The sequence below is a fragment of the Watersipora subatra genome, chromosome 3 (assembly GCF_963576615.1).
Source record: "Watersipora subatra chromosome 3, tzWatSuba1.1, whole genome shotgun sequence".
Taxonomy (NCBI): Eukaryota; Metazoa; Bryozoa; class Gymnolaemata; order Cheilostomatida; family Watersiporidae; genus Watersipora; species Watersipora subatra.
This window is the reverse complement of record NC_088710.1, coordinates 59,511,208-59,528,987: the sequence shown is the minus strand read 5'-3', so window position 1 is coordinate 59,528,987 and position 17,780 is coordinate 59,511,208. Positions and strand designations below refer to the sequence as shown.

The window sequence follows — 17,780 nt, the reverse complement described above, 5'->3', positions numbered from 1 at the left end:
GAGAACCTATTGAGACATTCATATGCAGATTATATGTTGAGGAGACAAATCACATCAATGAAGCACGGAATAAGATCTTCTGCTCACCGTCTCGCACATCACAATCAAACCTACCACCCATACTAGATGAGTTAAATCTCCATATACCTAGGACTGCCTACCAGGCCACGATATGGAGAAGAGCCAAGCAAATCATCATCAATGCCCCATCCCCCCAGCAACATGGATGGTTTATGGAAGGTGGAAAGCTTAAAGCTATATGGATGACAGAACAACCAGCACCTCCTGATGTGCTCATGGACACGTTTTGTCGATGCAAAACTGGATGCCAGTCTCGTCGCTGTCAGTGCAACAACACAGATCTCAATTGTACAGACATGTGCAGATGCAGCTGCTGTAGCAATAGAAATAAAGATGGAGATAAAAGTAGTAATGCAGAAGACTCAGATGACTGCGAATTAGAAGGTTATTATTCGAGAGGTATTGTAACCAAAGGTGTGCTTTATGTTTGATTAGAATACATGTGTCATACCGTACAAAAGACTGACTAATTGCAATTTCACTTGCATAATAAAGTACACGGTTCAACATAATAAGCATTAATGAAGAATATATGTATACTAAAATATTATATATACATGGTCTTAGTCTTTAAAAATACTTTCCATTTTGTTTTGTAGATCTGTAATGATATAGGAGTTGTGGAATAACAAGGACAAACTGTAACGCTGCTACAATATCAACCAAACTGGGAATACATAATATTATATAATACACTTGTAATATTATTCTAATATTTGAATAATAAACATTTTAGTGTTATTAGAATTGATTTCAACTTAGGTTATTGCTAATTATTTAGTATTTATATGCCATTTTCATTATCACATTGTTGGCAGAAGCACATAAAACATTACAGACATTTGTTTAATTAAAATAATATATTAATTATATTGCTCAAATATGAACAATCTGAGAGGTGTAGAAACCAGATATTTGAAATCAGCTCGAAATTCTGATCTAGGTACCACTCTTATCACATAGCCCACCTTCAAAAGGAATAAATCACTTTTTTTTGACAGCTTTTTGATGCCCTCCTGCTCTACTACCTCTCTTTTTTGCACTTTACGTGGGAATTTGGTCTTCTTTAAAATTGTGTATGATAGAACAATCAATTTCAAAGCGACTGCAAATGAAAGTATTTTGTGTTGGTTAATGTTGTGGCCTTTCCATTACCCCTCCATTATAACTTATACCGGTATAAACATAGTAGGCGCGGCCTGTTTGTTTGAAAACGAACGAGCTCCTATATACGCTTCCGTTGGTTGCGGGCAGACCTGCTAACCTTGGAGTGGGGAAAGGAGTGAGAGACTATTTTGGGAGCAACGAAAACGCGAGGATTTGATAAGTGGGGTAAATTTTCATAGTGTATAAAACACCACAGCGAAAGATAATGTAACTATATATGGAAACCACATGTCGGGGAGGTGAAGGTTATTGATAGATGAGAATGTCATAAATATGTTTATACATAGTTGTTTGTTAGTAGTAAGTATATGATTACTACTTGAAGATTGGGGTAAAAAAAACATGGTTGCTTGGGTAAAAGGGGCAATTGCGTGAGATGCGCGAGTTGCGTGGGGCAATTGCATCAGTCATACCTGCCAACTCTCACGCATTGGCCGTGGCCAATGCGTGAGAGTTGGCAGGTATGCTCGCGGGACTCTGTGAAGCTACACGGCTCTACCTAGCCTGTCTTGACAAGCTGTTGTTTTTGCGTAGTTGTCCCCCCCCCCGTCGAGCGGTGAGCAACAACACATGTTGTTGCTCGCTGCTCGACGGGGGGACAACTACGCAAAAACAACAGCCTGTCAAGACAGGCTAGGCTCTACCGCGAGGGAAGAGTATAGTTCGATTGGAAAAAGTTTGTTTCATGTAGCAACGGTTTCATAGTTGACCAACATACTTGAAAATGGAGTTTGATTGTATAACACATAATGCTAAGCTTATTTGTTTCAATATATGTACATACTACCATTGTACGAGGAATACGACTCATGTTGGAGCTGAACGTTGTTTCGTTCAACTATTGCTGGACAGTGATCAGTCTATATCATCCATATGATCTCATCCAGCGCCGCGCGCGATAGATGGCACTGATCTAACCGAAACGGTCTCTGCGGTTAATTTGTCAGTACAGTACATGTGCGTAATGTAATTAAACATTTGACTCGGGCGAATCTCGTCAGTCGTATTGCTAATTGTTGCGAACATCGGAGTATTATAAACCCGAGATAACAAGTACGTACACGTAATGTACCTACATGCAATGAAAGCGATTAGGAGCGAAGCTTTTGAACCATCCTTATCACTTTGGATCAACCATCGCTAGACGACTTGACCTGGGAGCGATTCGAGCAAAGAACTAACGAAATAAAAAGTATTTTTTTATACGTAATCATTACGAAATATCTAATAAACGATAACTAATAAACTCATGAGTTCGTCATAAGTGTGTTCGACAGTGGAACTTCATGTTTAGATGCTGTTTTTTTCTATAAATTGATAAAAACACGCATGATCGTGGTTTATAGACCAGTGGTTCGATTGGCGTTGTTTGGTTAAATTGAGAGAGACGACGAGTAATACCTATAATTTAGATTGTGATCAATTTAATTGGCTGTCATTTTTGTAATGTGGATTTTTAATGCTAATTTTCAGAGCAGTTTTAAATCTATATTACCTGTATTATTGGTTACTGCCATTGTCAGTGTATATCATTCAACTCAATTTTTTTCTAAATTAATAATTTTATTATTGATTTAGAATTTAACTATTCAAAACGTATCAACTCTAAATAGCTAAGGTAGCAGAAAAGTGGCTCATCACAGGCTTATTTTGTCAACATTTGTTTCCCATTCAAAAGCTTGGTATTGGTATTAAGCATGCAAATGTGTCTTAAGCTTGAGCTGATAGCGCATATCTGCAAAATACGCTAGCTAAACAATGCAAAGAGTTAGGCCTAAAGGGTTGTTTGAAGAGAACTACTACTCGTGTGCAATTTTGCTCATTTAAAACAATTCAACTCATCAAATATAAAATGAGTATTTGTGAAGAATCGTCATGGAAACAAACCTGTGTTAGTCACATTGTTCAATAGAACTTAAAATATGTCTTTTTATTATTCAATTTTTACTAATCATCAAAAGCAAAATTTTCTAAACTCAACTGTTCAGCATTTCTATTGTAAAAGGTATTATTTTTTTAAAGCTAAAAGATCCAACAGGTAGTTGTTTGTCCTTATACTGTAAAGGAATACGTGTGGGCTTAGTGGACTAACTATAGAGAAAATAATATGACACTACTCTTTTAACTGACAACTTTACAAAGCAAAAATAAAAAAACGTAGGAAGGTGAGCATTATATGAAAATCATCCTGTTAAAAAACAAAACTCGAGTTCGCAGTCTTATGTACAAAATGATTGTACAATAATTTTTATCATCAATTAAGGTTTTATCTATTTGTACCGAACAAAAGTGCATGAGCAAGCTTATCATTCTAAACACTTTGCATCAGTACAGTAGGCTTATGACAGTGCTATTTTTATTTAAATTTATTCAACAAACGGTCGTCTATGATTTGCTAGTTTAATAAGCATGGAATCTCACACTGAAAAGATTTAAGACGCTACCAAAAATTAGGAGGTGAAGTTATACATCAAATGAGTGGTAGATCAATACATTGATACACCCATAGAACGATGGGCCAATCAGCTGATGAAACAATAACGGCTGTTAGTCTGTCATTTCAATAGTTATTTTCACTTATGTTATGAAAAATTGTGCTAATGCAAATGATATCACAGTAAATGTAAGGTTAGAGGCATTGGTGCCACAGCATAACTCAGATGAACATTTAATTATAGCTGCCTCAGACACTAGTAGATATAGATACTGGCTGCCGAACTATGATGTGCTATCATCAATGGACCAGCTATCTATCAGTTTATTATAGATCTACATAACACAAGATGATTCTTATATCAAGCAATAGCTTGATCGATTTATCACTGCTTACAATCTTATTTTAATTGAATAATATAACGGGGGATTAAAGTATTGTAGCACGATATTGTTGTTTAATAAGCTGAAGTATTTATATCATGTCACTGATGAAGGCAGATTGCAAAATTGCCACAACTTGCACATTTGTGGCCTTTGTAGAATTATGTGAAGATATGAAAGAATGAGCAACACTATTGCCCTGGTTATTATTCGATTTGAACTTGTTGATTGCTCAGCGGAGCCGTCCACACTATATACAGGTTGGCTTGAAATTTCTGATTTATTTTCTTCTCAATTCACATGCACAAGAGAACATTCAATTCCAAAGATATTTATGCTGAAGCTCTCGCTTGCCTCATCGGCAGGCCGTATTTAGTAATATACAGCTTGGCTGGTTGTATTTACATTGAACAGAGTTGGTATTGCTTATTTTTTCACCAGCGCCAGATTTTGAACTTGCGATGGAAAGACCTGGGGAAGCTGAAAAGCAGAAGTACAAAAACACTGAAGAGCTAAGAGGATGTCGACAAGTAGACGCTATAAAGATAGAGACTTTAACATTTGATGGTATGCTTTACTGTTAACAAAAGAGCATTTTCTGGCTCACATTGTTTTTGTTTCTTGATCTTGGGCTTGCAGCTGTTTCAAATATCTCAGCGTTAATCATGCGGGCGAGCAAATATAAATTGTGACGGCCTGTTTTAGGCCTGTTTCAGTTGAACCAATTGATCAAAAGAGTATGACAGCTGACAAAACAACTGAATCTTTTACTGTTGTTTAGATGATCATGTATTTTTTCTTATTTATGTGTTTTTATCGTTGCTGGTTTGCATGCAACTTTGGCTTCATATGGATAAGTGGCATTATGCAGTTACTATTGCAGCAGTTACTATTTGAGTAGTCAATTTTGTATAGGGGATCGTGGGCGATCTCCCCGTGTTTCTACAGAGTCAGATTCAAGTGGAAGCTCAGTCTTGCGTTCTAGCATCGACAGCGAGGACCCAGGAGAAGGGTGTAGCTATGCTGCCGCTGCTGCTGGTAGACTTTTCCATCCCATCAGCTCAGCAGGAGATAAATCTATTTCTCGGGTATGACTAGGATACCGTTAGATTATTCAAGTAAACCCTCCCCATTCCCACACCCATCAAACATTTCAGGTCTATCTAGTGACAGTTATGAGTGCAAAGAGGTTTCACAGCGGTTTCACACCAATCTTACATGTTTTTGCTTCTCGTTTAATCTGGTATTCTATAAATATCAGCTATACAGTCAAACCATTAAATACTGCCAAACCTCAACAAGTTAATTTATTTTAAAATTTGCTTTTTATATAAAGCTTTATGTAAAATATAAATTAAATTAATAATTAGTAGAATAGATTTTTGTGGTTAATTCACGTAGAGGCCCATCAACAAAAGTGTAGACTCAGCAGGGTATAGGTTCAGAGGTAGAGTGAGTGATAGAGATTGAAGGCATAACTTTTGTAGCTTTCACAAGGTATAGTTTAAAGTAATTGATTTATATTTTATTATTGTTTCATTTTATTTTTAATTTCTGCCAGTTTTTTAATTTTTACTTATGAAACTGCAATGTTTTTGCTGTCACATATTAAAATTGTGTGAAAACAAATATTTGCTTCAATTTTGCATCACATGTCTACAATTCATATGTAAAGGTAGTTGCAAATCGAGGTTTGACTGAATTAATTTTTATTCTCTTACTACTCCTAGATTCTCCATCATCTTTTCATACATACTTTTGATACATTCTCATCAAGTTTTGTATGCGCTAATTGTTTGCCACCTTTTACGCAGTATATGTCACTATGGATAATATACCGTAAAACTTCTAATAGAGCACCAACCTTTATTTGAACGCCATTATGGATAATACAACATATACTTTTTCTTTAGGTGTTGCAGGGTTGGATGAAATTATTTGTCATGTTTATAGTTACACAGTCTGCTATACAATGGCTAAGCTAAATGCTTAGCTTTCTGGGTTTTTTCAAATTTCATCACATTATGTGGTTTTACTGTACAGTTTGTCAGTTATATCTCATATATCTTCATTTTTCATGTTCTTTTATGACCAGCAATCTTCTGAAAGTCAAGGTGATAACGCAGTAATAAAAAATCGATCCAAGTCTTTCACACCAATGTCTTTAGAGTTCTACTGTGGAAACCCATCAGTGGAGAGAATTCAAGGCATTCTACATCTCTATAAAGACAGGTATGCTCGGTTGTGAAGATTATTGCTTTGATCAAACACTCGTAAAAAGATAACATAAAGCGAGATACATCTGTGGTATGTAGGCTGTATGCAGGTAAATTTGCAGCAAAAAGACAAGCTTGGACGAAGGAACAAGCAGAAGTGAACTTGTGTGTATGTTGTCCGTGCCAGCATCCTTCACTCTACACGATCTGCTTCAGTTCACAGAACATGTTTAGTGAGTATTAGTTTTCCTCACTGCATAAACATATATTTTAGTGTAATTATACATCTTTTAAATCGCCAGTTTTTTATCATTACTGATTCTCAATTTTTTTCACTTTGAAAACGAAGATAATTATTTTTATTCTGCAAGGAAATATGTCTTTTTTATCCTTTTCCACGGTTCTCTTTCAACCCAAAGTCATCTACCCCTTTTTTTCTACTTGTACAATTTTTTTGCTTCTGCTATTTTTGTATCTGGACTGTTTCATGCTTTCTCAACCACCTCTTTACATCTAGAGTGTCTCATGCCCTCTCTACCATCTCTTTTTATCTGGACTGTCTCATGCTCCTTCTACCACCTCTTCACATCTAGATTGTCTCATGCCCCCTCTACCACCTCTTTGTATCTAGAGTGTCTCATGTTCCCTCTACCACCTCTTTGTATCTAGAGTGTCTCATGTTCCCTCTACCACCTCTTCATATCTAGAGTGTCTCATGCTCCCTCTACCACCTCTCTATATCTAGAGTTTCTCATGTTCCCTCTACCGCCTCTTTGTATCTAGACTGTCTCATATTCCTTCTACCATCTCTTTATATCTAGACTGTCTCATGCTCCCTCTACCACCTCTTTGTATCTAGAGTGTCTCATGTTCCCTCTACCACCTCTTCATATCTAGAGTGTCTCATGCTCCCTCTACCACCTCTCTATATCTAGAGTTTCTCATGTTCCCTCTACCGCCTCTTTGTATCTAGACTCTCTCATATTCCTTTTACCATCTCTTTATATCTAGACTGTCTCATGCTCCCTCTACCACCTCTTTGTATCTAAAGTGTCTCATGCTCCTTCTACCACCTCTTTACATCTAGAGTGTTATTTGATATTATACAATGCTTCTTATATCATGATCTACTCCACTGTAATTTTAGCCAAGGCGTAGAATATATGAAAATTATACGAGATATGTCACCTAACCACTACATGGTGCTCATTAAATTTCACTCTCAGGTATGTTGTCCTGTGCATCTAGCATCTCTGCATATGTATTATGATTAGTTAATTCTTTCGTTTTTAAAATGTTATACAATATTACAATTCTTATAATTAGATGTATCTCTATTATACACCAACTATCATCCAGATTATTTTGTTCAGCGCGTCTCATATATTTTATAAATGCAAATGTTAAAGGAATGCTTTTTATTTACTAAAGTTTATTGATGGATTGAAATGTGTGTCAAGAGTAGTTCAGGGTCAGTAAGTGTAATGGTTAGTCATGGTACACTGCATAGTGAGCAACTGTGTTGTAGAAACTGGCTGACGAGTTCTATCTCAACTACAATGACACGCCGTTCAACAGTATAGAGTCACATGTGTGTCACCTTGTTTACGTGGCTCGGGTTGACTTTCTCAAAGAAGCTGAGGTATTTCCTTTCGTTTCATGCTATTGTGTTCATAATTTTACAAAATTCATACTCACTCTTACGCGACCTTTATCTCGGATGCTTTCAGGGTGGAGCCGTGCCTATACCGGGACTAGTGGAGTTGCCTAGTTGTCCCGTCTGTTTAGAAAGAATGGATGAATCAGTGGAGGGTGTACTTACAATACTCTGTAATCATGCCTTTCATGGTTATTGTCTTAAGAAGTGGGGAGATACAAGGTAGGGTCAGTTGGTACATGTACAGATATGCATGTACTAGTATTTCTATTTGGCTGAACAGTAGATGTGCCAATAGATGTATTGTCTGATTAGCTTGAAGCTATCACTACAGACTTGTTCACAGACATATAGGCAAAAGATACCAGTCGGAATGGAGAATTGTATACTTGAGCAAGGTCAAAGGTGAAATGACTTGAGGTCAGACTGTGTTAGAACAGATAGCGTGTGCTGTCACTCTTGCATTGTTCATTATTCCTATTAATTTTTATAGAAAGTTAGGTTAAAACTTTAAATTTTATCGTCTCTGAATTAACTCATTTTGAGCACAAGATTTTGTCATACTCTCGACTAAAGTATGAGCTGGCCACATGCTCACATGGAGTTCTTTACTCTATTTGAGTGGGAAATTTGTCCACATTTGACACTGTGGTTATAGTTGTCTTGTCTGCTAGTCATGAACATTAGTTGCTGCTTTTACAGCTGTCCAGTATGTCGCTATAGCCAAACACCGGAACAGACTGGGGAAAACCACTGTTTTGAATGTCATTCTACGGAATCCTTATGGATATGCCTTATATGTGGGCAGGTCGGCTGTGGAAGATATGTTGGCGGTCATGCACACGGGTTAGTACAGGAAGTTATTGACTATAGTTCATACACATCTAACACGTGTACATTCGTAAAAAATGGCGTGTAAATTATGGACACCACAAAATAGATATAGGAAGAGGAGTGATCTACTAGTGTGTGAGCATCAAGTGCGACTCAAACTTTTCCCCTAAGTTGCATCAGCTCTACTCTGTGCGGAAGATGACTTTATCATGACTGGCTATGAAACACGCCAGGCCTGGTGCTTTTGTTATGCCAGAGGAATTGTTTTCTTTAGCTGCATGTTCATTTTACCATTTCCTATGTTAAAGTATGTGTATAACAAAAAAAATAAGGCAATATCTTATCATCTGTCCGAATGACTAGATCAAAATCTTTACATAGATCACCGAAGGTTTGTCAATGTTTGTACTCCCACAAAATTCTAAGTTTTACAGTTGCATAGAGAATTAATGTAGTGAAACAGGCGATGACCTCACAAGTTGATTAGCTCACAATAAGCATTGAACATTCAAAGTGCAGGAGGTCAAATGTTTCTGTCACTATTACATTATTTGTACATGCTGCAGGCACTTTGCCAGGACCAACCATACATATGCCATGCAGTTGAGCAATGGCAGGGTGTGGGACTATGTTGGTGACAACTATGTGCATCGCTTGATACAGAACAAAGAAGATGGCAAGCTTGTCGAAATGGATGAGCATGGACAGCGAGTAACAGATGAGAAGGTTGATTCACTCACGTTAGAGGTGAGCTAAGTATATGTCCACATAGATGTATACTCATATGGTTGTCATATTCTGCAGCACTACACATACAAATATATACCCTACAGGATGAAAATATTCGCGGAGTTAAGTTCGTGCAAATCGCCTTTTTCATGCATATTCGCGGACTAATTTATTCGCGGAGGAACGCAACCACTCTCTATTACGAGTTAACTTTATTGCACCGCTTGTTCAAGTTTCTATTTAGCTGACAACTACGAGTCAATCATACTAAGCTATAAGTTTCTTGCTGCGTCCAGAGGTTTTCACGAACATTCATCGCTTTGGAGGTCTTTGATGAACCAACAACTTGTGGTAAGTAATGAGTTTTTTCAAAACCATTTGCTAAATTAGTAATTAAATTTTACTTTGGTTCTTTAGTAAAACACGATATTTATTTTTTCCATCTCTATCGCTTCGTTATTCGTTTTAGTGTGAGAGAGGAGCCCATTAATCAGTAAAGCACGACCCATTTTCAGTAAAGCTAATAAACGCAGACTGCGCAACGGTTGGTCATCTACCCCTAAAATAAGTAGAGTAAGCAGCGTTTTCATCATACAGGGAGGAAAAATGACTGCAAGGTGGTGGATGTCATTCTTAGAAGATCTCCAATCATTCATGGATGTCTTGAAATTGAGATAGAAGTGACCGCAGCTGCTAACGAGGAGAATATATCTGTTTTAAAAAGGAACAAGAATGCCTTTACAATCACGAATTTTTGCTCAACCAGCAGAACGTTGCAATAGTATGACACGATGAAAGATCTGATGTTAACTGCCTTACCAGCCATGTAGTAGTGAGAGAATCGCCTTTAACATCTACCCAAGACAGTGACAAAGATATAGCGCTGCTATTACCAAAATAACTAGTCAGAGAGCACCATTACACGCTAGTGTTTGCTTATCAAGAGTATCAGTTTAATTTTATTGTCAGACAACCGCCATATGGGCCAAACTGTTTTTATTTAATCCATTCATTGTTTGTAAAATTTTATTTGTATTTGAAATATTGTATTTGTATTTCCAAATTTGTAGTTGATTATAACATATTGATACATAAGCTAATTCATAAGCTAAGCATAATTCATGCTAAGATATAAATTTTTGGCTTCATCGAGAGGTTTTCATGAATGATCATCGATTTGGAGGCTTTTAATGAACCAACAACTTGTGGTAAGTTATGAGTTTTTTCAACGTAAAAAACTGCAGAATATTTTTTCGATAATGATGCCGTGCCGAATTCCGAATAATTTGTGACAACCTTGAATAATTTTGTAAAGAAGTGTGATGCATTGGCAATGGGATTAACTCGGAGCCCCGGCGATGCTTTTTAAAAAATTTGGAACTCAGCTACGTTTACTACTTTTGCCTAGCGACTAGTTTTTAATTTGAGGCAGTAGTTATTCTCCCTTGTGTTTAACAATAGAACTAATCATTCGCGAAATTTAATAATTTCGGGAATCATCTGTTCGCGAAATTGCGAATTATTAATCCATCGAATATTTTCATCCTGTAGGGTATATACTTGACGTATTCTGCTAGAGCACACATTATGTATACTTATATATACTTGTACTCCGTTTTAATATATATGCTTATATACTTGTACTTTATTGCAGTACACGTACTTGTATCCTTGTATACTGGTTGTACTCTGTTGCAATACACATGCATGTATATTTATATACCTTGTCATACTCTGCTGCAGTACACATGCATGTATATCTATATACTTTGTCATACTCTCACTCAATACACATACATGTATATCTATATACCATGTCATACTCTCATGCAGTACACATACTTGTATATCTATATACCATGTCATACTCTCATATAGCACACATACATGTACGAGGGCGATTCGATAAGTAAAGATAATTTTACAATAAGTCAAGTTGTAGTTGAGTTAGATACTTTTTTTTTCAACATAATTGCCAGACAAGTCAACACATTTCTGCCATCTTGGTACCAGTTTTTTGATCCCATCTGCATAAAATTCTGCAGATTGCCTTCGTAACCATTCGCTCACAGTAGTTGAGTGTGTTCACTCACACCTTTGAGTACCCAAGATCTTCATGAAGAATGGAATGCACTGTTCCAATGGAGATGCTCAATGATTCAGCAATTTCCTCTACCTTTATCCTCCTGTCTGCTCTGACAAGCTTGTCCACAGCCTCCAAATTGGATGGTGTGGCTGCCTCTTTTGGCCTGCCTGACCTTGGTTCATCCTCAATAGAGGTCCTTCCTTCCTTAAAACTGCTAGCCCATTTGAAAACTCTGTTTTGGTTTAAACAACTCTCACCATATTGAGATTTCATTCTCCTATAAATGTCACTTGGTCTGACTCCTTCACTTGACAAAAATCTTATTACAGCTCTCTGTTCAACATGTGAGCAAATTTCAAGAGGGCCAGCCATTTTGAAATAGTCTCCAAAAAAATTTATAACCTCAAAGTTATTGAAAATGATTACAGTGTGAAGACAACACCTAAAAGAATATAACTCCAAAAAATTATGCATGTATCACAATAATATTTTAACTTAAAAGGAAATTATCTTTACTTATCGAATCGCCCTCGTATATCTACATACCATGTCATACTCTCATGCGGTACACATACATGTATTTCTATATGCTTTGTCATTCTTTCATGCAGTAAACATACATGTATATCTATATACCTTGTCATATTCTCATGCAGTACACATATTTACTAACGAATCAACTCGATTCTCAAAGACGCTATTTTGAGGAGCGAATCACTGCTCTTGAACTAGAGTGTGCAGAGAAGCTCTCAAAAGCTGAACAGGAGATCGACAGTGCTATGACAGAAAAGGAAGGTCAGCAGACAGACATGGAAAGTGTAGCAAAAAGTAAAGCTAATATAGAGAGGAAGTGTGAGCAAGTAAGTCTTGGATCCTTAAAGATGTGTTTGCGTCAAATTTGAGTTGATTTTCAAAAAAAGTATTTTTTGATCTATCAGTTGGTGTTGTTTGTTGTGTTAGGCGATCTCATTGTCAAGATATTTGAGGATCAAAATTGAAAATACTTGATTGCGGTAAAAACACTCAGGCCACAAAAGCATGCCAGACATGCCCAAAGTGATGTAACGCGTGATACAACCTGTCTCTATCTCTCGTATTCACATCGGCTAATACGGTAAAAGTCTAGTCTTACGTGGCTCTATTGGCATATGTTTTATTTTGTATTTGCTCATGTTGGCTAGAATAAAATTTTTAATCCAGTTACAGATACATTATTATAAATGTTTCAAACGCCTCAAATAAGGGAAATTGAAAACTTGTCATATCAACTTCCTCTAAATGCTGTGTAAACATTTGAGTACTGACTACCAATTCTACCGGTCTACGGTAATTAGGTCATCGAGTTAGCTTATTTCATCACGGCCTTTGTATCAGCTAAGTTTTCAGTTGCTACACGCACACAGGAAACTAGCTATTAAATAAAATAGGCACGCCGCCATTTTTGGAAATAATATATTCGAATAGGTATATGGCGAAACCAACTGCATCCCAAAAAATCATGTATAGTCTACGTTATCTAATCATTATTAGTATCAATTTGTAGAAAGTTCTACGGGTCCATTCGATTAGTTAATTCAAGTACAAAACAAATGGTTTTATGAATTGACCAAAATAGTGAACGCAAAACAACGTCAAGTTCGTTGAAATCAATTAACCCACCGATTCTGGTAAACGATTAATAAAACCATTCTTGCACCTGGTTGGCGGTTTGTGGACTCAGCTGTTTTCACTTAGTAAGTTAGTAGGGTGGAGCATAAAATTTTTTGAACTTATTATTTGGTCTGTTGGAATTGAGTCGAGCTATTCAAATGTACTTGTCAATACAGCTCTGATTACACTTCATAAATCCATCGATCAAAGGAGATTTCAGCACAGATGATAACATGTATATACTGTATTCAATATGTTCTGCAAATCATGTTTTGCATTGTCTTCAACAATATTATTTTATTATATAATTTTACAAGCCAAAAAAATTTCATCTCAGCACAAAGTTTTTATTAAAAACATCCACCCAAGTCGTGGCCATTCACATAGTTTCAGCTCATATAATAGGACAAATTAATCTACTGCAGCAAACTCAAACAAAACATATTATGGTTTGTGCAGCACACATTCGTGTCTCTCTTTCCCATTTATGGCAGTGTCCAGACCGACATGACTGCTCCGCTAGCGAATCTGTAAACATAAACATCCTGCAACATTAAAACAAATGTAATAAATGTCATTCATATATATATATATATATGTCGTTCTAACGCATATTTACTGAAATCTTTCAATTTGAGAGTTAGATAGATAGCGAGTGTAATTTTCAAAACGAATAAATGTTTAACAAAAGCATAAATACGCCAAGCCAACAATTCGAAGCTTTATTTTTGAGAGTTGAAGATGAGCATTGATCAATCGATTTTTCTCACTTTTTACACACTGAACACAAATTCTAATCATAAATCTAATTTACTAGCTATAAATGCCAAAGAAAATGCTACAGCTAGGTGAAATGATAAAAAGTTGTGAAACGATTAAAACGTTATGCAATGATGATTCGTGATAGCAAAACGTTATAATTTTACTTATTAGTAGATTTATTCATGAGTACTAAAATTATTACCGTTAGCTTAGAATATATGTATAGGATACTCAAAGTTGAAGATAAGTTTACTTCCATTCTCCTATTTTCCTCTGCAGCATAACGCTGCTGACACCTGTCAGCTCTAACCATAACCTGTCTGATGATTAATGTAAAATAAATATGTCGATCCATGTAGCTACTAGAATCTACTAGTAGTCGATGCGTGTACTAACTAGTAATAGAGTAATCTCCTCCCTAACAACGAGAATCTTCTACATCACAGACAACTCGTTTTATGAGCGATAACATTTAACAGGACCTATATAAAAATTTCGTCGTGATGATTGGCTTAAGAAGAGATCTTATATTTATCGCTCGTGGACGCTTTTCACATGTAGGCTTCACTCGTTACGTCATGAACGAAGCGCCCGCTGGAATATGAGCTTTTTAAAAGATGGCTTCATTCAAATGCATATATCTCTGGACAGGGTTGGTCTACAAAGACAAAAATGACATCAAATTGTAGTTGATGTTTTAGCCTTTTATTGGCCTTAATTTCATTAAGTCGACCTTTTTGACGCAACAACATCTTTAAGTCATTGTACAATCAGGGATGTGGCTGTTTTGACTTGCTGCTAGCAGTCTGTGTTGTGGAGGAATTAGCTGCAGTCGGTCATTTTACTCGTTAGCAAGTTTATGAAGAAAACAAGGTACTTCTACCTCAAGTGACATTCACTAGTGAATTGTTTCTCTTTGGCAGCTCTGGACATTCCACTTTGATAACGCCCATCTATAGCAGTAGGTTTGATTTTCACTGATGACATATAAGGCATCATACCAAAGATTGCTTACCTTAGCGCAGTTTAACCAAATGTGTCCATCTCTTCAATCCGTGCTGGTTGGAGTCAGCTGTTACCTACCATGGTTATTGGCCGTTTATACTTGAAAAAATGGGTATGTTACACAGGGTCCTTCTGTTTTAAGACAAACACAACAACATTTTATAGCTAAATATGTCACGGTTTCAGCTGCCCTGGTTATAGCTAAGTGTGTCACGGTTTCAGTTGCCCTGGTTATAACTAAATGTGTCACTGTTTCAGTTGCCCTGGTTATAGCTAAATGTGTCACGGTTTCAGTTGCACTGGTTATAACTGAATGTGTCACGGTTTCAGTTGCCCTGGTTATAACTCGGGCTTTACTAAAAATAATCTGCTCGGAATTGCTTGATAGCTGCCAATGATTGGCGATCACTTTGAACTGCCAATACTTGCTTTCTGTATATTTATATGTGCAATATATAGCATAGGGTAGACAACTCTAGTAGTCAGTATGGCTGGTTCAGTCTGTGTGAACAACTGAAACCTTGGTTCCTTGCAAATAAGCAAGTCACCCTGAGATGTTGCTGTATTTAAGGTGTCACTATAATTATTGTAGATGTCACACCAGCTGAAGAAGGCATTGAAACAGTTGCAGGAGGAACAAGCACTTAACAAGTCTCTCTTGAGCAACCAGCAGCATTGGCAGCACATCATACGTGAGCTAGAGGAGGGCAAAATGCATCAACAACAGGTATGAAGCTTGTATATCTTCCCCCAAATTTAGTTTTTATAATACGCTACGGGTGATATCTAGCAACTATATGATTATCTCCTTTGTTATTCTACTGACACGGTTTTTCAATAGCTAACCGGAAAGCAAGTGTTTTCTTTTATGTATATAGGTAGTGACATAAAACAAACTTTTCGGGAAGTTTGACCGAAATTGTTTTAATAATTTTTTCAATTTTCAAGTTTTTAGCATTTAATTGTCGTATGCTAAATTTTAGTTTTAGATATTTTAGAAAGGCATCAAAATAAGTCCCAGTATAAGTTACAGTAGGCCTATATAGATTTTCTGGAACCAGCAGTGTTTTCATTGCTACCAAAGCTAATTGGCCTGTTCTCTCACAATACTGCATCACGGCTGTGTAGCTACACAGACATTCATTGGTGAGCTTTGAGAAGGTTTATGTATCAAGTATACATTGTGTTTTCAGGTCCATGCTAACTTGTGTGCGGGATAATTATTTTTCTTACATTATTAACTCTTAACTAGGGTAGTCTGAAAAAGTGTCTCATCAATCAAAGTATTGAGTCCAGAATAACATACAGAAGAATTTTCTTGCATGCAGCATCCAAGTCTGAATAAAACAACATATTTTTTTTTAAGTTTAAAGCAAACTCGCCACTTCTATGGCTCAAAAATTGCGCCAAGGCAAGTGCGCGAGCACCACCCGGCGACAGGTTATTGTATCATGGGTGTCAGCAAACCCACTCTCAGTAAACTTCACCGAGTGAGCTACAACCCCTTGACAGAGACGGTTGGAAACTGATTAGCCACCAAGGGTAGTAGTAAAAATGAAAAATTGATCTCATCAGGTGCCAGAACAGGTTTTGACAAATATAGTCCATCTTAAGTTGGTTTCAAGCTCGCATAATGAACTAGCTTGTGTAATAAAACTGTTTGCCCACTTCACTTTCTGCATGGCTTTGATAAACTTTCAATATTTCAATCTTATCATCATAGCAGGGGAGATAACTTCAAAATAGTTCCACTTTGTCCACACCTCATCAGCCGTTATTTTATTTATATATTAATACCTTCTGTTATAGTTCATATCATATTCTCAATTATATTGTTTCTCATTTTATCTTTGTAATATCAAAGCTGCTCATTTTTTGTAGCAACATTATCATATACACAAACAAACAACATTGATGTTAGTGTTATTCCCCTTAGATTTGCTTACCATGTTTGTTAATGCGTCTGCAGGAACTTAAGGAAACACAAGAGCAGCTCAGAGATGTTCTATTTCATCTAGAGGCACAAAACAAACTGTCAGAGAGCGCGAGTGTGGATCAGAGGGAGCTACAGGAAGGTCAGATATCAATAGCTGCTGGAGCGGAGAGCAATAAAAATGTTAGGAGAGCCAAAAAGAAACGATAAAAACTTGGCATCATTGGCGTGAAGCGAAAGAAGTTGTCACTCTGTTGTATCCATTACTTATAATTATTGTAGGCCATTGCGCATTGGCTATTTATTTGTATATAATGTTAATTTATGAAGTCAGATGTCTTTCTAGTTCAGTGTTTTTTCCCCAAGTCTCTTCTAGTAATGTCTTGGAATATGTAAGTACGGCGGTGGAGAGACAGTGTCGACAAAACTGACACTTTTCACAGTTTATATGAGTTTTCATAAATAATTATCTGTTAAAGGTCATAATTACAGCTTGTAGCAATTCACACCTTGTCTCTATTTCTATGATGTTTTGTAGCATTACATAACCCATTACGTGTTGTTGTATACTATTGTAAAACCATTCTTTTTTTTAGGAAAACCACATAGTTATATTGCCAGCGCTGCTAAGTCAAAACCTTTATTTAGTTACATCATTATTGCCTTAGATAAATTGTTACAACATGATCAACTTTGATTATGGAGTGCAACAATTTTGGTAAAAAAATTTAAAACAAGTATACAAGGAGTTTGCGAAGCAGATGATTACCTGATTGAAATAAGCAAATTCTAAGAAAGCATTATAAAGCCACCACACATACGTAGAGGAGCTGAAAGGCTGCA

At 36.5% G+C, this 17,780-nt stretch overlaps 1 protein-coding gene and 1 non-coding gene across 2 annotated transcripts; one reads left to right on the top strand and one right to left on the bottom strand.

The window, feature by feature from the left end:
• The first annotated feature begins 4,218 nt into the window (after positions 1-4,218).
• Positions 4,219-17,604, top strand: LOC137391825 (BRCA1-associated protein-like). The gene is made up of 13 exons (XM_068078364.1): positions 4,219-4,325; positions 4,507-4,632; positions 4,981-5,153; positions 6,161-6,297; positions 6,404-6,514; positions 7,429-7,507; positions 7,810-7,923; positions 8,012-8,160; positions 8,641-8,784; positions 9,339-9,519; positions 12,244-12,447; positions 15,597-15,731; positions 16,974-17,604. The coding sequence occupies exons 1-13, from the start codon at positions 4,247-4,249 to the stop codon at positions 17,145-17,147; spliced, it is 1,806 nt and encodes a 601-aa protein (XP_067934465.1). The 5' UTR covers positions 4,219-4,246; the 3' UTR covers positions 17,148-17,604.
• Positions 16,395-16,523, bottom strand: LOC137392320 (U4atac minor spliceosomal RNA). The gene has a single exon (XR_010978224.1). It is a non-coding gene; the product is annotated as a U4atac minor spliceosomal RNA (small nuclear RNA).
• Positions 17,605-17,780: the final 176 nt, after the last annotated feature.

Bases quoted from the DNA above. Each gene is read 5' to 3' on its own strand.
- LOC137391825 (XM_068078364.1), top strand. From the start codon at position 4,247: ATGAGCAACACTATTGCCCTGGTTATTATTCGATTTGAACTTGTTGAT. The intron at 4,326-4,506 runs GTTGGCTTGAAA...TTTTTTCACCAG, and splicing joins GCCGTCCACACTATATACAG to CGCCAGATTTTGAACTTGCG. The intron at 12,448-15,596 runs GTAAGTCTTGGA...TAATTATTGTAG, and splicing joins TAGAGAGGAAGTGTGAGCAA to ATGTCACACCAGCTGAAGAA.